Source organism: Mustelus asterias, chromosome 10 (assembly GCF_964213995.1).
Source record: "Mustelus asterias chromosome 10, sMusAst1.hap1.1, whole genome shotgun sequence".
NCBI classification, from domain to species: Eukaryota; Metazoa; Chordata; class Chondrichthyes; order Carcharhiniformes; family Triakidae; genus Mustelus; species Mustelus asterias.
In genome coordinates this window covers 121,897,295-121,925,133 of record NC_135810.1, presented here as the reverse complement: position 1 = coordinate 121,925,133, position 27,839 = coordinate 121,897,295, and the positions used below count along the sequence as shown (strand labels likewise).

The following is a 27,839-nucleotide window of genomic DNA, read 5'->3' as shown; positions in this document are numbered from 1 at the left end:
AGCCTCCTTTGGTGTTGTAGCTATTCTCCCTTAGTCTGCCTGTCTGTATAGCGCGCAAGAAACAATACTTTTCACTGTATGTTAATACATGTGACAATAATAAATCAAATCAAATCTGTGCGTGCCTCTCTTTATTAATGTCCCCCCGCAATTCAGGGAGTCAGGACCTGCGAGCTCAGACTTGATCTTATAAAACAGCATCTCCGTCTGTACTGTATTGGAGCGCAAGCCTGGATTTATGTACTCAAGCCTCTGGAGTGTGAGCTGATTCCTCAACCTCCTGCCCGAAGATGTAAGAGTGCTATCCACTGTCATGGTTGACGCCATTCTTCAGTTAAAGCCTCATCCATTGTACAGCACTGACAACAGTGTTGCACTCCCTCAGTCCTGCACTAGGATGTTAATTGGCAGCATGAGTTTGAGACACACCTCTGGCCACATGTGAGGGTTACTGACCAAGGGCGGGATTCACCACCACTGCCAGTGAGAATGGAGAATTTGGCACTCAGCCAAAACGCCATTCACTGCAGCGGGACTGGAGAACCCTAGCCGCGGGTGAGGTCGGAGAATTCCAGCGCAAGCCACTCGGCAGAATCCCAATGGAAGGGATCGATGCAATGTTTTCCAGCTTGGGTATTGAGCAGTCTTCATGCTCGCTACCTCGTAGGTGTCAGGAGATGAAGTATCAGGTGTGATATAAAACCTGGAAGAGCAAGAAGGTGAAGCCCAACTTTCCCTATACTGAGTTGAGTTTTGAAAAGTTTTCAGAGTAAAATTGCAGCCCAGACATGGGAGCTGGGGGGGTTACTGATGCAACAGTTCTCTGCAGGGTTACCAACCCTCCAGGATTGACCTGGAGTTCCCAGGAATTGAATCCATTTTGGTCGGAATAACAGCAAAATGGACTATTATTTAAATGGTAAAAAATTGCAGCATGCTGCTGTGCAGAGGGACCTGGGTGTCCTTGTACAAGAATCACAAGGAGTTGGTTTGCAGGTAATTAAGATGACAAATGGAATTTTGTCCTTCATTGCTAGAGGGATGGAGTTTAAAAACAGCGAGATTATGTTGCAGCTGCACAAACTGCTGGTGAGGCCACAACTGGAGTAGTGTGTATAATTTTGGTCTCCTTACTTGAGAAAGGATATACTGGCACTGGAGGGGGTGCAGAGGAGATTCACTAGGTTGATTCCGGAGTTGAGAGGGTTGGCTTAGGAGGAGAGATGGAGTAGACTGGGGCTATACTCATTGGAATTCAGAAGAATGAGGGGAGATCTTATAGAAACGTATAAGATTATGAAGGGAATAGATAAGATAGAAGCAGGGAAGTTGTTTCCGCTGGCGGGTGAAACTAGAACCAGGGGGGGGATGGCCTCAAAATAACGGGGAGCAGATTTAGGACTGAGTTGAGGAGGAACTTCTTCACACAAAGGGTTGTGAATCTATGGAATTCCCTGCTCAGTTAAACAGTTGAGGCTACCTCATTAAATTTTTTTAAGGCAAGGATAAATTTTTGAACAGTAAAGGAATTAAGGGTTATGGTGAGCGGGCGGGTAAGTGGAGCTGAGTCCACAAAAAGATCAGCCATGATCTTATTGAATGGCGGAGCAGGCTCGAGGGGCTAGATGGCCGACTCCTGCTCCTAGTTCTTATAATGCTCAATCCCAGGACACTGCTGTGTACAACCCTTCGGACATTAAAAAAATACTTTCTTTTCGGACATTTTCTTCACCACCGTATATAAAAATTGAAAATGGGGTTGGCTGACAGTCAAGTGTCTTCCAATTGGGTAATGAAACTTTCTGCTTTTGCCACAATTCGATAGTAATCTTCAAAAAGAAGAATTGGATTTGTACTTGAGATGAAAACAAGCACAAGGCTATGGGGAAAGATCTGGGGCGAGTGGGACTAATTGGAAGCTCTTCAGTGAGATTCCACAGGTAGATGGGCTGAATGGCTTCTTTCTCTGCCGTACCATTCCAAGTGCTTAATATCGAGGTTCAAACACAAGTGTGTAAATACTGTCAGAGTACATTGCTCATATGATGGGACTCCAGAAAAAGCCAACATTTTTATAACGAAGAGTGTCCATTCAAAACTCCCAACATCTCCCTCGAACCTCCAACCGGAGTCAAGGACATTTGTTTTAATTGCTAAGAGAACAGGCCTCTGACAAGCCTGCTGCCAGGTCGACAGTTTTGGAACCGCACCAAACCACAAACACTGCAACTGCACCTTTTCAAACTAACGCAACTTGGACTTAATTCCCTGGCAGCCCTCAGTACAGTCAGAGAAATGACAAACCCATCGTGCCTCATGTCAATGAACCAACTACTCTCTAACCCAAATCTGTAAATCGATAGAGAAACCATTAAACATGGAACTACCCGTGAAAATCAAATGGAAAAGAATTCTGGTTTCAGTGAGAATCGCGACAGTACAAAGGATATAGCCAGCAGCTACAACACCTTTCATCTGTAAACATAGAAACTAGAAGCAGGCCCTTTCGAGCCTGCTCCGCCATTCATTTTGATCATGGCTGATCATCAAATTCAATATCTTGATCCCCCCTTCCCCCCCATATCCCTTTAGCCCCAAGAGCTATATCTAATTTCTTCTTGAAATCACACAATGTTTTGGCCTCAACTACATTCTGTGGTAGTGAATTCCACACATTCACCACCCTCTGGGTGAAGAAATTTCTCCTCACCTCAGTTCTAAAAGGTTTACCCCTTATCCTCAAACTATGACCCCCCTAGTTCTGGACTCCCCCACTATTGGGAACAATCTTTCTGAATCTACCTTGTCTAACCCTGTTAGAATTTTATAAGTTTCTACGAGATCCCCTCTCACTCATCTAAACTCCAGTGAACATAATCCTAACCGACTTAGTCCCTCCTCATATGAGAGACCCGTCATCCCAGGAAACAGCCTGGCAAACATTCGCTGTACTCCCTCCATTGCAACGATATGCTTCCCCAGAAAAAGGATACAAAAACTGCACTCTCTTCCATCGGGAAAAAGATGGAAAAGTCTGAGATCACGTACCAACCGACTCGAGAACAGCTTCTTCCCTGCTGCCATCAGACTTTTGAATGGACCTACCTCGCATTAAGTTGATCTTTCCCTACACCCTAGCTATGACTGTAACACTACATTCTCTCCTTTCCTTCTCTATGAATGGTATGTTTTGTCTGTATAGCACGCAAGAAACAATACTTTTCACTGTAAACTAGTACATGTGACAATAATAAATCAAATCAATACTCCAGGTGTGGCCTCACCAATGCCCTATACAATTGCAGCAAAACTGTACAGGCCCTTTAACAAAGTAAAACATTGCAAGATGCTTCAGGACCGTAATCAGGCACTAATTGACATTAAGCTAAAGGAGGAGACATTAGGACAATTGCCTGCTCAAAGAGCTGTATTTTAAAGGAGAGAGGGAGGTGAACAGGGGGAGACTTGGGAAGTGGTTACATTACACTATTGGTCATCCTGGTCCCATATCACAAGTCTGCCATTTATCTTCTTTAACAGAGCTTTTGCACCTTCAGCCTCAGTTTGGTCGGAGGATGAGAAGCAAAGAAGATAAATGGAGATATATCCACAAAAGTAGCTTTAAACCACAGATGGGTGCTTTTTCAATGTCATTATTGTTAATGTCTGGCCCTCATGGAAGCTCCTGCCCTGTTTACACAGCCACTCCATTCTGATCTGCGGAGGGCCTGTAGATATCATTTCAGGGCCTGGCCTGGCAGCATGTGGGGGTCGGCCGTTCAACACTGAGATGAAGGGTCATTTCTTCACCCAGAGGGTGGTGAATCGTTGGAATTCTTTATTACCCCCCCCCGCCCGGAGGGCTGTAGAGGCACAATTCTTACGTTCAAGTCAGAAATTGATAGATTTCTGGAGGCTAATATGGAGATAGCGCAGGAAAGAAGTGTTGAGGTGAATATACTAAATAATATACCGCATACAGGGTTAGCTGTAGCACTTCCAACTGAGTCAGAAGGTCGTCAATTCAAGTCCCACTCCAGAGACTTGAGCACAAAGATCTAGGTTGATGCTACAGTGCAGCACTGAAGGTATACTGCACTGTTGGAGGTACCATCCTCTGGAAGGGACAATAAAGCAAAGCTCTGCCTGCCCGCTCAGGCGCAAATAAAAGAACCAGTTGCACTATTCAACAAACAGCAGAGAATTTCTCCCTGGCATCCTAGCCAATATTTAAGTCCCTCAATCAACATTACTGAACGAAACAAATCATCTCATCCTCATCAGTGTTTTGGGGATCTTTCTGTGCACATATTGACTGCTGTGTTTCCTTTATTAGAAGAATGACTACACTTCGAAAGTACTTCATAGGCTGTAATGCTCTGGGGTATTCGGAGTTCTATATAAATGCAAACCTTTCAATATATTGCAAAGCTATTCAACTAAACTGCTACGCTGGCAATAATCTTGTAATTAAAGTACAGGTTTGATTTGATTATTGTCACATGTATTAGTACACAGTGAAAAGTATTGTTTCTTGTGCCCTATGCTGGCAAAGCGTACCGTTCATAGAGAAGGAAAGGCGAAAGTGCAGAATGTAGTGTTACAGTCATAGCTAGGGTGTGGAGAAAGATCAACTTAGTATGAGGTAGGTCCATTCAAAAGTCTAATGGCAGCAGGGAAGGAGCTGTTATTGAGTTGGTTGCTATGTGTCCTCAGACTTTAGTATCTTTATCCCGATGGAAGAAGGTGGAAGAGTGTATGTCCGGGGTGCATGGGGTCCTTAATGATGCTGGCTACTTTTGAGGCAGCGGGAAGTGTAGACAGTGTCAATGGGTCAATGCAGGATATATACAATGCTTATCTAAGGGTAGATTTCTCCCTTTGGGAAATTCTGCCCCCCTCCAACTGCTTTTCCATTTGCAAGTTGGTGGCCAGGCAAGTTAGTGTCTCTGCTTTCCTATCTCTCACACATTACCCACCTGACTCAGATCCCCCACAACCAAGACACAGGTCAACTCTGGACACAATACCTGATGCTTTTAGATGAGAGTCTGATCAACTTGGTACACCAGGCAGCCCATTCAGCATTAATATACCTGGGGAACCCCAAATCCTGCTCAGTAATGCACCAAGGTGATACATGGCCCACGTTTTATTTTATTCATTTGTCAGAAGTTGGGCATCGCTGGCTGGACGAGCTTTTATTACTCATCCCTAATTGCCCTTGAGAAGATGATGGTGAACTGCCTTCTTGAACCACAGCAGTCCCTGAGGTGTAGGTACATCCATAGTACTGTTAGGGTGGAAATTCCAGGATTTTGACCCAGCAATAGTGAAGGAACGGCAATATATCACCAAGTCAAGATATTGAGTGGCTTGGAGGGGAACTTTCAGGTGGTGGCATTCCCATTGTCTGCTGCCCTTGACCTTCTAGATGGTAGTGGGTTTGGAAGGTGCTGCCTAAGGAACCTTGCTGAGTTCCTGCAGTGCATCTTGTAGATGGTACACACAGCTGCTACTGTTTGTTGGTGGTTGAGGGAGTGAATGCTTGTGAAATGGGTAGCAATCAAGTGGGCTGCTTTGCCCTGCATGATGTTGAGCTACGAGTGTTGTTGGAGCTGCACTCACCCAGGCAAGTGGGGAGTATTCCATCACACTCCTGACTTGTGCCTTGTAATCATAGAAATCATAGAAATCATAGAAACCCTACAGTACAGAAAGAGGCCATTCGGCCCATCGAGTCTGCACCGACCACAATCCCACCCAGGCCCTACTCCCATATCCCTACATATTTTACCCGCTAATCCCTCTAATCTACGCATCCCAGGACACTAAGGGGCAATTTTTAACTTGGCCAATCAACCTAACCCGCACATCTTTGGACTGTAGATGATGGACAGGCTTTGGGGAGTCAGGTGGTGAATTACTCACCGCAGTATTCTTAGCCTTTGACCTGCACTGGTATCCACGGCATTTATATGGAGAGTCCAGTTTAGTTTCTGGGTTCAGTTTCTAGTCAATGGTAACCCCCAGGACGTTGATGGTGGGGGATTCAGTGATGGTGATGCCATTGAATGTTAAGGAGCAATGGTTAGATCCTCTTATGTTAAAGATGGTCATTGCTTGGCCCTTGTGTGGCAGGAGTCGCGAATGGTGCTGAACATTGTGGAGTCATTAGCAAACATCCCCACTTCTCACCTTATGATGGAGGGAAGATCATTAATGAAGCAACTGAAGATGGTTGGGCCTAGAAAACTACCCTGAGGAACTCCTGCAGTGATGTCCTGGTGCTGAGATGACTGACCCTCCACAACCATCTTCCTTTGTACCAGTATGACTCCGACCAGTGGAGAGTTTTCACCCCGATCCCCATTGACTCCAGTTTTGCTCGGGCTCCTTGATGGCACATTTGGTCAAATGCTGCCTTGATGTCAAGGGCAGTCACTCGCACCTTACCTCTGGAGTTCTGCTCTTTTGTCCATGTTTGAACCAAGGCTGTAATGATGTCAGGAACTGAGTAACCCTGGCAGAACCCAAATTGAGTGTCACTGAGCAGGTTATTGCTGAGTAAGTGCCACTTGACAGCATTGTTGATGACCCCTTCACTCATTTTACGGATTTGATTTATCATTGTCATCTGTATTAGTATACATGATAATCTAGAATAAACTAATGGGGCAGTAATCGGCCGGGTTGGATTTGTCCTGTTTCTTGTGTACAGGGCATAACTATACCTGCTACCCCGCTACAACCCTGAACAAATGCCGTTTTTATTTACATGGGATTGGGGGACTTTCCCTGGCCCTTAGGAAATCCCGCTCCCGAATTCCGTCTGTAACTCACAATAAGAAATGAAATGCCAACAGCCCTGATCATTATCCAGGCCATAAAGCTGCCGTTATTGGCTCATTAGGCAAGACAGTAACGAAATTCCTGAGAGTTCATGGAGACGTGACAACTGAGTGACCTACTTAAGAGGTAGAAATGATGCAATTGCATTAAATAAGCCAAGAGGTCACAGCCAGGCACATGCCAAATGTCTGTTGGAATAAGATCACTATCAGGAACTGGAACAGTCAAGTTTCAGAAGCTAAGTTCACTCGCTAACGCAAGATGCAAAACTAATTCTCATCACGCTTTAATTCAGAGTGGGAGAGGGATGAGAGGAACAGTTAATACTTTTACGTCAGTGCAAAAATGGCTTACACACTTCATATTTAAGCTCATAAAAGACTCACATTCATGCAGTGACTTTCCTGTTTCAAATCATTTTACAGCCAATTAAGTATATCTGAAGTGTGGCCACTGTTTTAACATCGGAAACACGGTAGCTAATTCAAACTCAACAGGGCCCCACAAACAGCAATGTAACGACCTGCTTTCATGGTATTGGTGAAGGGATAAATATTGACCAGCACAACTGGGGAAAACTTCCCTGCTCTCCAAAATAGTGCCATCGGATCATTTACCTCAAGCTGAGGAAGAGAGATGGGGCCTCGAAGCTTAGTGCCTCATCGGAAAGATGGCACCTCTGCACAATGGCAGAGTGGTTAGCACTGTTGCCTCAGTGCCAGGGACCAGGGTTCAATTCCCAGCTTGTGTTACTGTCATAGAATCCCTACAGTGCAGAAGGAGGCCATTCGGCCCATCGAGTCTGAACCGACCACAATCCCATCCAAGCCCCATTCCCGTAACTCCACATATTTATCCTGCTAATCCCCCCCAAGCTACACATCCAGGGACACTTAAAGGGGCAATTTAGCATGGTCAATGCACCTAACCCGCACATCTTTGTACCGTGGGAGGAAACTCGAGCACCCGGAGGAAAACCACGCAGACACGGGGAGAATGTGCAAACTCCACACAGACAGTGACCCAAGCTGGGAATCGAACCAGCGTCCCTGGCACTGTGAGCTGTCTGTGTGGAGTTTGTACGTTCTCCGCATATCTGCGTGGGTTTCCTCCGGGTGCTCCGGTTTCTTCCCACAGTCTGAAAGACGTGCTGGTTAGGTGCATTGACCATGCTAAATTCTCTCTCAGTATACCCGAACATGCACCGGAATGTGGCGACTAGGGAATTTTCACAGTAACTTCATTGCAGTGTTAATGTAAGCCTACTTGTGACACTAATAAGTAAACTTTAAAGCGGGATGGAGGGGGGGTGGAAACCACCAATTTAAAACTGACACACTTTTATAATCAGGACGTGGGGTGGACTTTACGCATTTAAAACCTCACACACAAGATTAAGGAGGGGGGAGACATAGAGAGAATCTTACTGGCTGGGCACAACAACTATGTGTCTCTTGTTTATACTACGATTGTCGGATCCAGAGTCCTACAAACAAGTGTTCCACTTTCAGATAGTAAGGCAGAGCAGACAGAGATAGTTGTGTGGATAATCCAAGCTACCGAATCCCTCGCTGGGTCAAGTTATAAAAGGAAAGAGATTCAGCATCTGCATACTCTTTATTTTTTAAAAAAAATCACACCACCCACCGCCTTCCCAAAGTCAGATCTGATCTAACTTTAGATTCTACCCTGAAACTCTGAACAATATTATTCCCAATTCCCATTCAGCCTCTAAGCACTTAACCTACCACTCAAGAGATCAGAAAAATTCAGCACACAAGGTACTTTGAAATGCAAGCTACTGAAACATTATTCAAAAAGAAAACACTTTAAAATCAGAGGGGAGATGGAAAAATACAACAAAAGGGTCAGTGACAAGCGGAGGTCTGCGCTTACCTCTTAACATTCCTGAATGGGCAGCAATGATAGTCTTCATTTCTTCCCTTTATGTCTTGACTTTCTGCTCTCCGGGTTAAATTAAGAGGCGAGCGTGAGACTCCACGTTTCAATGCGGCAAATTATATGTAAATGGATATATTTTGCAGCACTTAAAACAAAGGAGAGGGAAAATAAATGAAAGAGGTGGGAAAAAGAAAGGAATTGAGCAGCGCAGGGACCGGCTCTTTAATAGTCAGGGGAAACCATTGCCTTGTTACAAGGGTAGAGAAGGATCCTCCAAGCTGTGCTGTAACTCACAGCAACTGCTGCCACTCTCCACTCTCTATGCATTTTAAATGCTAACTGACCTCCCTTGAACAATGCACTAAAGGTCAGGGTGTATTTACAATGCATGTGAATATAAATGCAATTGTGCAGTTGATTTTCCGAGCTCTCCCCTCTTTCCTGTGATAGGGTTTGAATGGCACAGTCCCCCTTGCCCCGCCCCCCCCTCCCCGCCTTTGACCATTTCTGAATGGTTTACCCAGGGGCTGGAGTGAAGTTTGAGCTGTCAATGTCTAACTCCAACCTCGCCCCCCCCCCCAACTCACCTTCATGGGTAGCAACAACAGCAAAGAAGCTACACCATTACCTGAACCACAGCAGACAGAAAGACTTGCATTTCCATAGCACCTTTCACAGAATCCCTGCAGTGCAGAAGGAGGCCGTTTGGCCCATCGAGCCTGCACCGACTCTCCGGAAGAGCATCTTATCCAGCACCGCACCACCCCCGCCCTATCTGTAACCCTGCACATTTACCATGGTTAGTCCAGCCAACCTGCACACCTTTGCACATTAAGGGTGGAATTTTCTCGTCCAGCCCGCCACGGGAATCGTAGTGGGCAGGGTGGGGCGGATCATTCAAAGGTCCTTTGACCTCGGGCAGGATTTTCCGATCTTGGGGTGAGTGCGGCCGGAAAATCCCACCCTAAGGGGCAACTTTTTTTATTCATTTGTGGGACATGGGCATCACTGGCTGGCCAGCATTTATTGCCCATTCCTAGTTGCCCGAGGGCAGTTGAGAGTCAACCACATTGCTGTGGCTCTGGAGTCACATGTAGGTCAGACCAGGTAAGGATAGCAGATTTCCTTCCCTAAAGGACATTACAAAGAACAAAGAACAAAGAACAATACAGCACAGGAACAGGCCCTTCGGCCCTCCAAGCCCGCGCCGCTCCCCAGTCCAGGATTGAATCCTGAATCCAGGATCCCCACCCAATTTTCCAGCCTATCTACATACCAATATCCTATCCACCGAGCTGTCCCTCACAGCTACGATGCTTTGTTCATTACAACCTATTAACTTACCCCCACCCCCCCATTCCAGACCATGTGATCTCCAGGGAGAGGCGAAAACCCAGAGTGAAAAACCCCAGGGCCAATATGGGGAAAAAAAAATCTGGGAAATTCCTCTCCGACCCCCTGAGGCGATCGAAACGAGTCCAGGAGATCACAATGGCCCCGATCGGAAAATGCTTCCCAACCCTAGTCATTTCCACTTCCACGAACACCATATGAATCCCCTGCCCCCGAGACAGGTTCCCAACTATCCGCAGTATCACTCTGTACTGGCACCAGCAAGATGATCGTAGAATGAAGCCTTGAAACGAGAAACCAGGAACAATTAGCCCGCGCCGCTCCCTGGTCCAAACTAGATCACTCTTTTGTATCCCTCCATTCCCACTCCGTTCATATAGCTGTCTAGATAAGTCTTAAACGTTCCCAGTGTGTCCGCCTCCACCACCTTGCCCGGCAACACATTCCAGGCCCCCACGACCCTCTGTGTGAAATATGTCCTTCTGATATCTGTGTTAAACCTCCCCCCCTTCACCTTGAACCTATGACCCCTCGTGAACGTCACCACCGACCCGGGGAAAAGCTTCCCACCGTTCACCCTATCTATGCCTTTCATAATTTTATACACCTCTATTAAGTCTCCCCTCATCCTCCGTCTTTCCAAGGAGAACAACCCCAGTTTCCCCAATCTCTCCTCATAACCAAGCCCCTCCATACCAGGCAACATCCTGGTAAACCTCCTCTGTACTCTCTCCAAAGCCTCCACGTCCTTCTGGTAGTGTGGCGACCAGAACTGGACGCAGTATTCCAAATGCGGCCGAACCAACGTTCTATACATCTGCAACATCAGACCCCAACTTTTATACTCTATGCCCCGTCCTATAAAGGCAAGCATGCCATATGCCTTCTTCACCACCTTCTCCACCTGTGACGTCACCTTCAAAGATCTGTGGACTTGCACACCCAGGTCCCTCTGCGTCTCTACACCCTTTATGGTTCTTCCATTTATCGTGTAGCTCCTCCCTACATTATTCCCACCAAAATGCATCACTTCGCATTTATCAGGATTGAACTCCATCTGCCATTTCCTTGCCCAAATTTCCAGCCTATCTATATCCTTCTGTAGCCTCTGTGAACCAGATGGGTTTTTCCGACAATCGACAATGGTTTCATGGTCATCAGTAGATTCTTAATTCCAGATATTTTTATTGGATTCAAATTCCACTATCTGCTGTGGCGGGGTTCGAACCCGGGTCCCCAGAACATTAGCTGAGTTTCTGCATTAATAGTCTAGCGATAATACCACTAGACCATCGCCTTCCCCATCTTTGGACACTGAGAGGCAATTTAGCATGGCCAATCCACCTAACCTACACACCTTTGGACTGTGGGAGGAAACCGGAGCACCCGGAGGAAACCCACGCAGACACGGGGAGAATGAGCAAACTCCACGTAGACAGTGACCCAAGACCGGAATCGAACCTGTGTCCCTGGCGCCGTGAGGCAGCAATGCTAACCACTGTGCCACCGTGCTTCCACCAAGTACCAAAGTACACAAAACGTAGCCAATGAGATACTTGTAGTCATTGTTGCCGTTTGGCAATGTGGCAGCCAGATTCTGCACAGCAAGCTCCCACAAACAGCAATTGTGATAACGACCCACTATCTGTTTCTGGTGATCTTGACTGAAGGAGAAATGTTGGCCAGGACACCTGGGAAAACTCCCCTCTTCTTCTTCAAAATAAGCACCACGGGATCTTTTACATCTAATCGACAGGACAGACAAGGCCTTAATTTGGCATCCCAGCTGAAAGACAGCGCCTCCAACAGTGCAGCGTCAGCACTGTGTTGGAGTGTCAGCCTGGATTTTTGTGCTGAGATAATAGAGAAGGACTTGAACCTACAGCATTCCGATGTGGAAGCAAGAATTCTACCCTCTGAGCCACAGTCCACACTTAAAATCCATTGAATCCGTATAGTGCTGAAGGAGGCCATTTGGCCCATCGAGTCCACACCGACCACAATCCCACCCAGGCCCTATTCCCGTAACCCCACACATTTACCCTACTAATCCCCCTGACTTTAGGGTCAATTTAGCATGGCTAATGAACCTAACTCGCACGTCTTATGGACTGTGGGAGGAAACTGGAACACCCAGAGGAAATCCACGCAGACACAGGGAGAACGTGCAAACTCTGCACAGACAGTGATCCGAGGCTGGAATTGAGCCCCGGTCCCTGGTGCTGTGAGGCAGCAGTGCTAACCACTGTGCCACCATGCCGCCCATTGTCAATTGTCGGAAAAAACCCCATCTGGTTCACTAATGCCCCTTTAGGGAAGGAAATTTGCCCTCCTTACCTGGTCTGGCCTACATGTGACTCCAGTGCCACAGCAACGTGGTTGACTCTCAACTGCCCTTGGGCAATTAGGGACGGGCAATAAATGCTGGCCAGTCAGTGACGTCCATGTCCAATGAACGAATAAAAAGGATAAGATGCTTTTCCGCACAGTCAGTGCAGGCTCGCTGGGCCAAACAGACTCCATCTGCACTATAGGGATTCTATGATTCTATGAAAGCATTGATGTGGGATATTGGCTCCTTAGTTGTCAATTGTAGCTCAATGATTAACAGTTTCTCACCTCTGACTCAGAAGGTTGTCTGTTCAAGTTCCACTCCAAAGATTTCAGTTCCAAACCCTGGTGTTTCAGTGTGATGCCATACATACAGGATGATCTAATGGTGATCTTTAAACAAAATGATGGGACAACAGAGTAAAGCTCTGTCTTCTGATGAGGGAGAGGGGGGAGTTCACATCAGAAGGGAATTATCTTAAAATTAGAGCTAGACCATCGAGTGGTGATGTCAGGGAGCCCTTCTTCATATAACAATGGTGCTGATGTCACTGGACTAGTAATCCCGAGGCCCAGGCTATAGCTCTGGGAAATATGGGTTCAAATCCCACCATGGTAGCTGGTGGAATTTATAAAAAGAAATCTGTTAATAAGTCTGGGATACAAAGATAGCCTGGGTAATGGTGACCATGAAACTATCATCGATTGTCGGAAAAACCCATCTGATTCACTAATGCCCCTTTAGGGAAGGAAATCTGCCATCCTTACCTGGTCTGGCCTACATGTGACTCCAGAACCACAGCAATGTGGCTGACTCTTAAACCGCCCTCTGAAATGGCCGAGTGAGACACTCAGTTCAAGGACAATTAGGGATGGGCAACAAATGCTGATCCAGCCAGCGATGCCCATGTCCCACGAAAGAATATATTTTTAAAAAACCTGGATTCTCTGCCAAAAGGCTTGAGATTAGAGGTCAATTGAAAGTGGAAGCTGATGGATTTTTGATTGGTAAGGGTAATTGGTAAAAGTTATGGAACAAAGACAGATAGATGATGTTGATGTACAGAAATGATATACTTGATTAACAGAACAGGCTGGAGGGACCGAATGGCCTCTGCGTAACAACAACCAAATAAAAAGGACTGAACTTTATAATACATAATGCGCACCAATTTTGTGAAACTATTAATTCTGAGTTTTATTGAAAAGGTCCTTACTCGTGTGTTCCAAGAGAAACTATCACCCCTTGATTTTATTCACCCACTTTCTTGAAAGTATTGGTTTACGTGAGGAAAATGGTGCCTCAGGATTCAGCGGTGGTTCAGTATGTTGTTCTCTTATCTCTGCGGAAGAAGATTGTGGATGTTAAACCTCTTCCAGGAGCGGCACGGTGGCACAGTGGTTAGCACTGCTGCCTCACAGCGCTAGGGACCTTTGACTCCCGGCTTGGGTCGCTGTCTGTGTGGAATTTGCATGTTCTCCCCGTGTTTGTGTGGGTTTCCTTCGGGTGCTCCGGTTTCCTCCCACAGTCCAAAGATGTGCGGGTTAGGGCTGTGTTCTCAGTACCTTACTATACTCCTTATACACCAATGACTGTGCGGCCAAATTCCCCTCCAATTCGATTTTCAAGTTTGCTGACGATACCACCGTAGTGGGTCGGATCTCAAACAATGATGAGACAGAGTACAGGAATGAGATAGAGAATCTGGTGAACTGGTACGGCAACAATAATCTCTCCCTCAATTTCAACAAAATGAAGGAGATTGTCATCGACTTCAGGAAGCATACAGGAGAACATGCCCCTGTCTACATCAATGGGGATGAAGTAGAAATGGTCGAGAGCTTCAAGTTTTTAGGTGTCCAGATCACCAACAATCTCTTCTGGTCCCCCCATGCCGACACTATAGTTAAGAAAGCCCACCATCGCCTCTACTTTCTCAGAAGACTAAGGAAATTTGGCATGTCAGCTACGACTCTCACCAACTTTTACAGATGCACCGTAGAAAGCATTCTTTCTGGTTGTATCGCAGCTTGGTATGGCTCCTGCTCTGTCCAAGACCACAAGAAACTACAAAAGGTCGTGAATGTAGCCCAATCCATCACGCAAACCAGCCTCCCATCCATTGACTCTGTCTACACTTCCCGTTGCCGTGGAACAGGGGCACTTTAAGAGACCAATCACATGATGCCACTGATGGCGTCATCGGGCCTTTGCGCGGACACATGGACGGTCTATCTTAGCAGCCTGTAGTGTTAACATCCTTTCAATAAAGCTCTTTGTTCATTTAAACCTTAAAGGTCTGATTTTGATTTTTGATTTGATTTGATTTGATTTATTATTGTCACATGTATTAACATACAGTGAAAAGTATTGTTTCTTGCGCGCTATACAGACAAAACACACTGTTCATAGAGAAGGAAAGGAGAGAGTGCAGAATGTAGTGTTACAGTCACAGCTAGGGTGTAGAGAAAGATCAACTTAGTGCGAGGTAGGTCCACTCAAAAGTCTGATGGCAGGAGGGAAGACGCTATTCTTGAGTCGGTTGGTACGTGACCTCAGACTTTTGTATCTTTTTCCCGATGGAAGAAGGTGGAAGAGAGAAGGTCCGAGCTGCGTGGGGTCCATAATTATGCTGGCTGCTTTTCCGAGACAGTGGGATGTGTAGACAGTGTCTACACCGAGGCTGGTTTGGGTGATGGACTGGGCTTCGTTCATGACCTTTTGTAGTTCCTTGTGGTCTTGGACAGAGTAGGAGCCATATCAAGCTGTGATACAACCAGATATGCTTTCTATGGTGCATCTGTGAAGGTTGGTGAGAGTCGTAGCTGACATGCCAAATTCCCTTCATCTTCTGAGAAAGCAGAGGCATTGGTGGGCTTTCTTAACTATAATGTCGGTGTGGGGGGACCAAGACAGGTTGTCTGCCACCTATCTTTTAAAACAACCACATAGAAAACTGGCGACGAGGTAACTGGACCACACTTGCAGCCGCTCCAAAAGAAGATAAAAGGAGTGGAAAAAGTCCGGCAGCATTCTACACACCCAACAGAAGAATAAATAATTGAAATCATGGCTACACAAAAGCTGATGAAGGAGGAGCACCACACAACAGTCGCAGCCACCAGAGGAACCAAAAAATAATCAAAGAATCTGGAGAAAAATAACCTCGGGAAGAAGCTGACCACACGTTCTCCCCAAAAATATCTGTAACAGTACCGGGATAACCGTAAGAAGCAAGTACCCTGCAACCATAAATTTGGAGCTGGGTGTGTTTTAAAACACAAAGGCCACACGGTGGCACAGTGGTTAGCACTGCTGCCTCACAGCGCCAGGGACCTGGGTTCGATTCCCAGCTTGGGTCACTGTCAGTGCGGAGTTTGTGCATTCTCCCCTTGTCTGCGTGGGTTTCCTCCGGTTTCCTCCCACAGTCCAAAGATGTGCGGGTTAGGCTGATTGGCCATGCTAAATTGGCCCTACTGTCCAGTGGGGAGAGCAGGGTAAATATATGGGGTTATGGAATTAGGACCCGGGTGAGATTGTGGTCGATGCAGACTCAACGAGCCAAATGGCCTCCTTCTGCACTGTAGGGATTCTATGAAGCAGACTGAGTTCAGGTTTGCCTTGTTTTGGGGATAAAAGAAGCAAGGTAGTGCTGGAAATTCATGGCACTTTGTGCTCATGCAGCCCTTTCCATAGAAAAAATGGCAGGAGCTTTTGGCACCATGGGGCAATTCAATGAGAATACAGAGCGATGGAACTCAAAAACAGAGAGATTTGATTATTTTGTGCAAGTGAAAAAGATAGCAGCACTTATAATGGTCCCAACGCTCCTGAGCATAATGGGGGTGGGGGGGGGGGGCAATAGCATTCAACCTCCTGAGAAATCTGGTGCAACTGGAAAAGCCAGACATGAAAATCCACAATGAAATAATGGAAATATTTTGGGCCAATATTCACCGAAACCTTTAGTCACCGCCGAAAGGTTTAGGTTACATAAGCATGACCAACAAGAAGGAAAATCGATCACCACAGTTTGTAGCTACCTTGAAGAGGCTAACTGAACACTGTGAATCATGGGGATGTCTTGAATGACACCATCAGAGATAGATTAGTCTGTGGCTTAAAGAGCAAGTCTATTCAAAAGTGGTTGTTAACAGAAAGCTACCTAGCCCTAAAGAAAGCTTTGGAAATTGCTGTATCCATGGAATTAGCAGCCTAAGAAGCTCACTAGTTGTGTTCGAGCACAAGGATGCATGAAATGTCGGCCGAAAATTGAACACAGTCTCGTAAGTGTGCCATCGGTATGCAAAAACTGGGCACTCGGCAGCAGATTGTTACTGCAAAGTCATCATGTGCAGGAATTGTGGCAAAAGGAAACAACTTATCATGTCAAAACAGAAAACAGGGCGGCACGGTAGCACAGTGGTTAGCACTGCTGCTTCACAGCTCCAGGGACCTGGGTTCGATTCCCGGCTTGGGTCACTGACTGTGTGGAGTTTGCACATTCTCCTCGTGTCTGCGTGGGTTTCCTCCGGGTGCTCCGGTTTCCTCCCACAGTCCAAAGATGTGCGGGTTAGGTTGATTGGCCATGCTAAAATTGTCCTTAGTGTCCTGAGATGCGGAGGTTAGAGGGATTAGTGGGTAAATATGTAGTGATATGGGGGTAGGGCCTGGGTGGGATTGTGGTCGGTGCAGACTCGATGGGCCGAATGGCCTCTTTCTGTACTGTAGGGATTCTATGATAAAAATGGAAGTGGGTGGATCAGTGTGAGAAAGAAGAGGCATTATTAAAGTCAGAAGTCCTGACATACTTTGATCCACATTTACCCTTGCAACTGGCATGTGACAGACCACCTTATGGGCTGGGGATGGTATTTTCTCACATGATGCCCACAGATGAAGAGAAGCCGATAGCTTTCATACATCAAGCTCCTTGAATAAATCAATTATGCACAGAAAGAGAAAGAAGACCTTGGAATCATTGTCAGAATAAAACAGTTTTACCAATTCTTGTTTGGGAGAAAATTAACGTTATTGACGGACTATCATCCTCTGACAATGATATTTGGGCCTCACACCGGGATTCCATCGTTGGCAGCGATTCGGATGCAGAGGTGGGCATTGCTGTTGGCAGCGCACACATACATGATAAAGTACTGTCAGCATGGGAACGCAGATGGTCTCTCCTGATGACCCTTACTCAACGATTCATCAGTACATAGTTTGTATGGAAATATTTTCGACTTCAAGCAAGTAGAAAACACTCCTGTAACCACAGGACAAGTTAAGAAGCTTACTAGAAATGATCCACAACTCTCGGAAGTTATGGGCATATGGTTCCATGGTTAGACCTTGGGACCAAAGTCTGAGTTGGGGAAGCACGGTGGCTCAGTGGTTAGCACTGCTGCCTCACAGCGCCAGGGACCCAGGTTTGATTCCCAGCTTAGGTCACTGTCTGTGTGGCGTTTGCATGTTCTCCCCGTGTCTGTGTGGGTTTCCTCTGGGTGCTCCGATTTCCTCCCACAGTCCAAAGATGATGTGGAGTTGCCGGCGTTGGACTGGGGTAGGCACAGTAAGTAGTCTCACAATACCAGGTTCAAGTCCAACAGGTTTATTTGGTAGCACGAGCTTTCGGAGCGCTGAAGGAGCGTCGCTCCGAAAGCTCGTGCTACCAAATAAACATGTTGGACTTGAACCTGGTGTTGTGAGACTACTTACCAGTCCAAAGATGTGCAGGTTAGGTGAATTGGCCATGCTAAATTCTCCCTCAGTGTACCCAAATGGCACTGGAACGTGGCGACTCGGAGATTTTCACAGTAACCTCATTGCACAGTGTGAATGTAAACTACTTGTGACTAATGAATAAACTTTAAGTTAAAGCCATATTCCACCTGAAGACTCAGACTATCCGTACAGGCTGATTGTCTCCTTCAGGGAATGAGACTCATCATTCCGTCACTGTTAAGGAAAGGTGTATGAAACTAATTACACAAAGGGTTAGAGTGGGACAGTAAGGATGAAGGAGATAGCCAGAAGCAGTTTCTCGTGGCTGGGAATCGATGCTGAAATCGAGGAGAAGGTGAGAATACGTTTGCCTTCTGCAGAAGTACGGAATCTGCTGCCATTAGTTCCATTACACCCGTGGGAATGGTCAGAAGAGGCCTGGCAGAGTTCATATAGATAATACCAGACCGTTCGAAGGTCGCATCTTTCTCATTCTGATTGACTTGCACTTGAAATGGCCTGAAGTTGCCGTTATGAAGACAACATCCTCAGAGACAACAAAGAACAGTACAGCACAGGACGAGGCCCTTCGGCCCTCCAAGCCTGCACCGATCATGATTCCTGCCTAAACTAAAACCGTATGAACTTACGGAGTCCGTATCCTTCCATTCCCATCCTATTCATGTATTCATCTAGATGCCCCTTAAATACCGCTATGGTACCTGCTCCCACCACCTCCCCAGGCAGCGTGTTCCAGTCATTCACCCTCCTCTGTGTAAAAAACTTGCCTCGCACATCTCCTCTAAACTTTTCCCCACGCACCTTAAACCTATGTCCCCTAGTACTTGACTTTTCTACCCTAGGAAAGAGCATTTGAAAGACTGGGTGAAATGTTCAGCAGATTTGATTGCCCTTACCAACCCGGGCCACAGTTAATTTTGCAAGAATTCACTAACTGTTTAAATGAGAGTGGGATTCATCACACCAATCCACTCCTTATCAAGCTGCCACAAATGGGCGAGCGGAATGCTTCATGCAGACAATGAAACACGTGTTGAAGGTAAGTAGGGAGCAAGGTTCATTGTCTAAATGATTGAGCCAATTCCTGCTGACATACAGAATTGCTGCACACTCAACAACCCAACTTTCTCCAGCGTTGTTCATGGTTAAACGTCAACTACGCACAGAGTTTGATTTGCTTAACTCACCCAGGGCAAGAGAAATTATCGAGGAAAAGCAGCAAGATCAGGTTATACGATAAGGGAACAAGGTTATGTCTTTCATCAGGGTCAAGAGGTTCTGGCAAGGAACAATACCACAAGTGAAAAGTGAATACTCTCCAACATCTTAGCTCAGACATAGAATCCCCACAGTACAGAAGGAGGCCATTCAGCCCATCGAGTCTGTACCAACCGCAATCCCACCCAGGCCCTTATCCCCATAACTCTCATTTACCCTGCTAATCCCCCTGACACTAAGGGTCAATTTTAGCATGGCCAATAAACCTAACCCGCACATCTTTGGACTGTGGGAGGAAACTGGAGCACCCGGAGGAAACCCACGCAGATACAGGGAGAAAGTGCAAACTTTACACAGACAGTGTAAAGGCCAGAATTGAACCCAGGTCCCTGGTGCTGTGAGGCAGCAGTGCTAACCACTGTGCCACCGTGCCACTCCTCAGGACTGGTTTCCTGTAACAGGACTGGTCTCCGATACCATACAAACACGAGACAGTGTAATATAAGGACATGTGGATCACCTTTTGCCAACAAGAACCAATCTGCCAGGGACTGAACTGATAGATGCCACTTTTCACTTGTGATATCGTTCCTTGCTCGAACCTCTTGACCTTCCTGAGAACCTAACGCTATCCAAACAAATTGGGGAGGACACTGCCTCAGTTGAGAATGCTTCAACACGGTGTCTACCTCACAACGTTACGCCAACTCTGGTGAGGACAACCACAGGTGATGTCCAATCCAAGCCAAAGACATTAGGAGTTGCAGTACACACTAAAAAGAAGATTCAGGTTCGCTGACAACCTCACAGAGAGTGACGGCCTCTGAAATGTCCCACCTACTGTTGCTGTTTATTAAGTGTTAATTTTAATTGTTAACTTTATACTGTTATTGGTGTCAGGAACTTTTGATTTAAAGGTGGGAAGGAAAAGTCTTGTGTATTCATGTTATTTCGAGTGTTTCCTCGCCAGCAGCTTTGCAGCGGAACAGGGGCACTTTAAACGATCGATCATGTGATGTCCCCGCTGACGTCGTTGACCTTTTACACGTGTTGACGTCCTTTCAATAAAACTCTTTGTGTGTTTGAATCTTCGAGACCCACAGCCTATTTTTTGAGGATATAATGAGTGCGGTTGACAGAGGGGAACCGGTGGATGTGGTGTATTTAGATTTCCAGAAGGCATTCGATAAGGTGCCTCACAAAAGGTTGCTGCATAAGATAAAGGTGCACGGAGTTGGGGGTAGAGTGTTAGCGTGGATTGAAGATTGGCTATCTAACAGAAAACAGAGAGTCGGAATAAATGGGTGCTTTTCCGCTTGGCAATCAGTGACTAGTGGCGTGCCGCAGGGATCGGTGCTGGGGCCTCAATTATTTACCATATATATAGACGATCTGGAGGAGGGGACTGAGTGTAGAGTAACAAAGTTTGCGGATGACACAAAGATGAGTGGGAAAGCAAATTGCGTGGAGGACACAGAGAGTCTGCAGAGAGATTTGGATAGGCTAAGTGAGTGGGCAAGGATCTGGCAGATGGAGTATAACGTTGGTAAGTGTGAGGTTATCCACTTTGGAAGGAATAATAGTAAAATGGACTATTATTTAAACGATGAAAAATTACAACATGCGACTGTGCAGAGGGACCTGGGGGTCCTTGTGCATGAATCACAAAAACTCAGTTTGCAGGTGCAGCAGGTGGTCAAGAAGGCAAATGGAATGTTGGCCTTTATCGCGAGAGGGATGGAGTATAGAAGCAGGGAGGTCTTGCTGCAACTGTACAGGGTACTGGTGAGGCCGCACCTAGAGTACTGTGTACAATTTTGGTCCCCTTATTTAAGAAAGGATATATTATCTTTGGAGGGGGTACAGAGAAGGTTCACCAGGTTGATTCCGGAGATGAGGGGGTTGGCTTATGAGGAGAGATTGAGTAGACTGGGCCTGTACTCATTGGAGTTTAGAAGGTTGAGGGGAGATCTTATAGAGACATATAAGATAATGAAGGGGCTAGACAGGGTAGAAGCAGCGAGGTTATTTCCACTTACAATGGAAACAAGAACTAGGGGGCATAGCCTCAAAATACGGGGGAGACAATTTAGAACAGAGTTGAGGAGGAACTTCTTCTCCCAGAGGGTAGTGAATCTTTGGAATTCTCTGCCGAATGAAGCAGTAGAGGCTACCTCGTTAAATGTGTTTAAGTCACAGATAGATAGATTTTTAACCATTAAGGGAATTAAGGGTTATGGGGAGCAGGCGGGTAAGTGGAACTGAACCCACTATCAGATCAGCCATGATCTTATTGAATGGCGGGGCAGGCTTGAGGGGCTAGATGGCCTACTCCTGCTCCTATTTCTTATGTTCTTATGTTCTATCGTTTAACACCACTACAGTCCCAAGTTCAGTCCTGGTTGCTGTCCAGTGACCCCTGCTGGTGACTGGGTGAGAGTCGGATTGTACTTGTTTGTGCTGCTCGAGGGGAAAAAAGACTGATTGGCTGACAGTCCTATTGGGTAATGAGTCTTTTTGCTTTCCAATTGGTGTAGGAAGGCAGTGCGTCACAAGCATGGATGTGTTGGCTGACTAATGGCTGGAGTGTAGGGGACAAGTCATATGATGAAACATCGATGAATACACAGTTGGCGACCGTACTTGTAACTTGTTAACTTTTTTCTCTCTCCACAGAGGCTGCCAGGCCAGCTGAGTTTTTCCAGCACTTTCTGTTTTGATCTCAGGCCTCCAGCACCTGCGGTATTTTGCTTTTATTACCTTGCTGTTTGTGGGAGGTTTATCTGTGCATACTGGCTGCTCTGTTTCCTCAGCAATAGAAGGGTAGAATCATAGAATATAGAAGGTAAGAATCACAGAATGGTTGCACCATAGGAAGCCATTCAGCCCATCGTGTCTGTGCCAGTTCTCAGCAAAAGCAACTCAGTTGGTTGCTCTCCCTGCCCTTTCCCCACAGCCCTGCTAATCTTTTAGGTATACCTTCCTCTAGTGCTCAGCGGCACAGTGGTTAGCACTGCTGCCTCACAGTACCAGGGACCCAGGTTCAATTCCGGCCTTGGGTCACTGCCTGTGTGGAGTTGGAGAAACTTGGTTTGTTCTCACTGGAACGACGGAGGTTGAGGGTTTGACCTGATAGAAGTCTACAAGATTATGAGGGGCATGGACAGAGTGGATAGTCAGAAGCTTTTTCCCAGGGTGGAAGAGTCAATTACTAGGGGGCATAGGTTTAAGGTGCGAGGGGCAAGGTTTAAAGGAGATGTACGAGGCAAGTTTTTTCACAGAGGGTGGTGAGTGCCTGGAACTCGCTGCCGGGGGAGGTAGTGGAAGCAGATACGATAGTAAGGGGCGTCTTGACAAATACATGAATAGGATGGGAATAGAGGGATATGGTCCCCAGAAGGATAAGGGGCTTTGGTACAGTCAGGCAGCATGGTCGATGCAGGCTTGGAGGGCCGAAGGGCCTGTTCCTGTGCTGTAATTTTCTTTGTTCTTTGGCAGTATGGTGGCACAATGGTTAGCACTGCTGCCTCACAGCATCAAGGACCCGGTTCCGATTTCCGTCTTGAATCACTGTCTGTGTGGAGTTTGCACATTCTCCCCGTGTCTGCGTGGGTTTCCTCCGGGTGCTCCGGTTTCCTCCCACAGTCTGAAAGACAGACTGGTTAGATGCATTGCAATGCTAAATTCTCCCTCAGTGTACCCAAACAGGCGCCGGAGTGTGGCGCCTAAGGGATTTTCACAGTAACTTCATTGCAGCGTTAATGTAAGCCTACTTGTGACACTAATAAATTAACTTTAAGCTTTACCCGATCTGCCCTACATATTACCCTAGATCCACAGCATTGTGGTTCATTTTAAAATGCCCTCTAAACAAGGGCAAATGGGGATGTGCAATAAATGCTGGCCTACTCAGCAATGTAAGAAGTCTCACAACACCCGGTTAAAGTCCAACAGGTTTATTTGGCAGCACAAGCTTTTGGAGTCTCAAGCTCCTTCATCAGGTGAGTGGGAGTTGTGTTCACAAACAGGTTATATGCAGACACAAACTCAATTTACAAGATAATGGTTGGAATGCGAGTCTTTACAGGTAATCAAGTCTTAAAGGTACAGACAATGTGAATGGAGAGAGCGTTAAGCACAGGTTAAAGAGATGTGTATTGTCTCCAGCCAGGACAGTTAGTGAGATTTTGCAAGCCCAGGAAAGTCGTGGGGGTTACAGATAGTGTGACATGAACCCAAGATCCCGGTTGAGGCCGTCCTCATGTATGCGGAACTTGGCTATCAGTCTCTGCTCAGCAACTCTGCGCTGTCGTGTGTCGTGAAGGCCGCCTTGGAGAACGCTTACCCAAAGATCAGAGACTGAATGCAGATGACCGCTGAAGTGTTCCCTGACTGGAAGGGAACACCCCTGCCTGGTGATTGTCGAGCGGTGTTCATTCATCCGTCTCCTCAGAAGATAAACACGGGACACGGCGGACAGAGTACCCTTCGTCGTCCAGTACTTCCCCGGAGCGGAGAACATAGAACATAGAAAAGCTACAGCACAAACAGGCCCTCCGGCCCACAAGTTGCACCGAACAATTTCCTTACCTTCTAGGCTCATCTATAACCCTCTATCTTACTAACCTCCACGAGCCTATCCAAAAGTCTCTTAAAAGACTCAATCGAATCCGCTTCCACCACCACTACTGGCAGCCGATTCCACGCACCCACCACCCTCTGAGTGAAAAACTTACCCCTAACATCTCCTCTATACCTACTCCCCAGCACCCTAAACCTGTGGCCTCTCGTGACAACCATTTCAACCCTGGGTAAAAGCCTCTGAGAATCCACTCTATCAGTACCTCTCAACATCTTATACACCTCTATCAGGTCACCTCTCATCCTTTGCCTCTCCAAGGAGAATAGACCTAGCTCTCTCAACCTATCCTCATAAGCCATACCACTTAATCCCGGCAACATCCTCGTAAATCTCCTCTGCACCCGTTCTATGGCTTCCACATCCTTTCTGTAATGAGGAGAAGCTACGACATCTTCACCGGAGCCTTCAACATATCATCGATGAAAACGAACATCTCGCCAAGGCCATCCCCACACCCCCACTTCTTGCCTTCAAACAACCGCACAACCTCAAACAGACCATTGTCCGCAGCAAACTACCCAGCCTTCAGGAGAACAGTGACCACGACACCACACAACCCTGCCACAGCAACCTCTGCAAGACATGCCAGATCATTGACACGGATGCCATCATCTCACGTGAGAACACCATCTACCAGGTACACGGTACATACTCTTGCAACTTGGCCAACGTTGTCTACCTGATACGCTGCAGGAAAGGATGTCCCGAGACACGGTACATTGGGGAGACCATGCAGACAAAAAATGAATGAACACTGCTCGACAATCACCAGGCAGGAATGTTCCCTTCCAGTCGGGGAACACTTCAGCAGTCACGGGCATTCAGTCTCTGATCTTCGGGTAAGCATTCTCCAAGGCGGCCTTCACGACACACGACAACGCAGAATCGCTGAGCAGAAACTGATAGCCAAGTTCCGCACACATGAGGATGGCCTCAACCGGGATCTTGGGTTCATGTCACACTATCTGTAACCCCCACGACTTGCCTGGGTTTGCAAAATCTCACTAACTGTCCCGGCTGGAGACTACACACACCTCTTTAACCTGTCTCCACTCACATTGTCTGTACCTTGAAGACTTGATTACCTGTAAAGACTCGCATTCCAACCATTATCTTGTAAATTGAGTTTGTGTTTTTATATGCCCTGTTTGTGAACACAACTCCCACTCACCTGATGAAGGAGCTTGAGACTCCGGAAGCTAGTGCTGCCAAATAAACCTGTTGGACTTTAACCTGGTGTTGTGAGACTTCTTACTGTGCTTACCCCAGTCCAACGCCAGCATCTCCACATCATGGCTACTCAGCCATGCCCACATCCTGATTTGATTTGATACAGTGAAAAGTATCGTTTCTTGCGCACTGAAAAGACAAAGCATACTGTTCATAGAGAAGGAAAGGAGAGAGTGCAGAATGTAATGTTACAGTCATAGCTAGGGTGTAGAGAAAGATCAATTTGATACGAGGTAGGTCCATTCGGGCGGCCCGGTAGCACAGTGGTTAGCACTGCTGCTTCACAGCTCCAGGGTCCCGGGTTCGATTCCCGGCTCGGGTCACTGTCTGTGTGGAGTTTGCACATTCTCCTCGTGTTTGCGTGGGTTTCCTCCGGGTGCTCCGGTTTCCTCCCACAGTCCAAAGATGTGCGGGTTAGGTTGATTGGCCAGGTTAAAATTGCCCCTGAGATGTGTAAATTAGAGGGATTAGCGGGTAAATATGTGGGGGGTAGGGCCTGGGTGGGATTGTGGTCGGTGCAGACTCGATGGGCCGAATGGCCTCCTTCTGCACTGTAGGGTTTCTATGATGATTTCTATGATGACATTTCTTCTATGATTCAAAAGTCTGATAGCAGCAGGGAAGAAGCTGTTCTTGAGTTGGTTGGTATGTGACCTCAGACCTTTGTATCTTTTTCCTGATGGAAGAAGGTGGAAGAGAGAATATCCAGGGTGTGTGGGGTCCTTGATTATGCTAGCTGTTTTTCTGAGGCAGCGGGAAGTGTACACAGTGTCTATGGATGGGAGGCTGGTTTGCGTGATGGACTGGGCTTCATTCACAACCCTTTGCAATTTTTTGCAGTCTTGGACATGATCCCATGACCCCATTTTTAAAAAAAGGTTAATTACTGTAAATCACAGCATACAAGATGACCCCATTACCCCAGAGAAGAGGATGTTCAGATGAGGTGAGATGTTGGGTTAGGAGGAAGTTCACATGGAGCATAATGGGCTGAATGGCCAGTTTCTCTCATTTCAAATTCAATGTAACTTACTGTGTGGTGTAAATAGGAGGATTTTGCCCCCCTTAGGCCAGATTAGACCCAATCACCCTCCATGCCCAGACCTAGTTTGCCTGTACAGATAAACAAAAAATAACTAAAGCCTCTTATCTTTCCGGGGACCATATCCCTCTATTCCCATCCTATTCATGTATTTGTCAAGACAGGCAAACTTTCACTGCCAGGACAACCCAGTTGCTAACCAGAAAATAGTAATTTCCATCCCTTTTCCCTCCTGACTCCATGTTGGCAAGAAGAGATATTATTGTTAGGAAGCTGAATAGTTAGATAACTGTTTTAAATGAAGGTCATATCTTACAGACGTGCAAAAAAAGTCACAACAAATTATATGTGAAGAAACCAATTTTCTGAATAGTTCCAGTTGCTTGCATCATCATGAGTGAGTAACACTCTCCTCATGGTCATTGTGAAGAAAGTTGTTTGGTACTCGTAATCTCCTGATCCATATTCATCCTCAACTCAACATCACTAAAACAGGCAACAAAAATACAAAACTGTGGATGCAGGAGATTGGAAATAAAAACAGAGAATGTTACCTATACCCAGCGAGAGAAACAAAGTTAACGGGCTTGAAGGATTGCAAATGAGATGCTGTTGTTTAAGAAAGGGGAAACAGACAACCTAGGAAACTACAGACCTGTCAGCTTGACATTAATACTAAGAAAACTGATATAAAAACAGAAAATGCTGGGGAAACTCAGCAGGTCTGACAGCATCTGTGGAGGGAGAATAGAGCCAATGTTTCGAGTCTAGGTGACCCTTCGTCACCCTGCTCTGATGAAGGGTCATCCAGACACAAAACGCTGGCTCTATCCTTTCGCCAAAGATGCTATGAGGTGGAGATACTGGCGTTGGACTGGGGTGGGGACAGTAAGAAGTCTCACAACACCAGGTTAAAGTCCAACAGGTTTATTTAAAATCAGTGACTCACCTGATGAAGGAGCAGCGCTCCGAAAGCTCACGATTCCAAATAAACCTGTTGGACTTTAACCTGGTGCTGTGAGACTTCTTACTGTGTCCACAGATGCTGTCAGACCTGCTGTGTTTTCCCAGCATTTCCTATTTTTGTTTAAATTCCAGCATCCGCAGTATTTTAAAGTTTTATTTATTAGTCACAAATAGGCTTACATTCACACAACAATGAAATTACTGTGAAAATTCCCTGGTCGCCACACTCCGGCACCTGTTTGGGTACACTGAGGGAAAATTTAGCATGGCCAATGCACCTAACCAGCACGTCTTTCCGACTCTGGGAGGAAACCGGAGCACCCGGAGGAAACCCACGCAGACATGGGGAGAACGTACAGACTCCACACAGAAAGTGACCCAAGCCGGGAATCGAATCCTGTGAGGCAGCAGTGCTAACCACTGTGCCACTTTGCCTTTATCTTAGTGGGACTTTCAGAACAGGATTCTGGATAATGACCAAGAACAGGAACATTTTTCAAATGTTCGGTCATTTATTTGCTGGCTAGATTGTGCTGTCAGACAAAATAGCAATCCTC

The 27,839-nt window shown here is 46.5% G+C and overlaps 1 protein-coding gene across 1 annotated transcript in view; it reads right to left on the bottom strand.

The window, feature by feature from the left end:
- Positions 1-9,054, bottom strand: part of dgat2 (diacylglycerol O-acyltransferase 2) — a 49,641-nt gene extending 40,587 nt beyond the window's left edge. The window contains exon 1 of the mRNA XM_078222589.1: positions 8,749-9,054. Within this exon, the coding sequence (XP_078078715.1) occupies positions 8,749-8,788 (40 nt within the window). The 5' untranslated portion in view covers positions 8,789-9,054. The remainder of the gene's footprint in view (positions 1-8,748) is intronic.
- Positions 9,055-27,839: the final 18,785 nt, after the last annotated feature.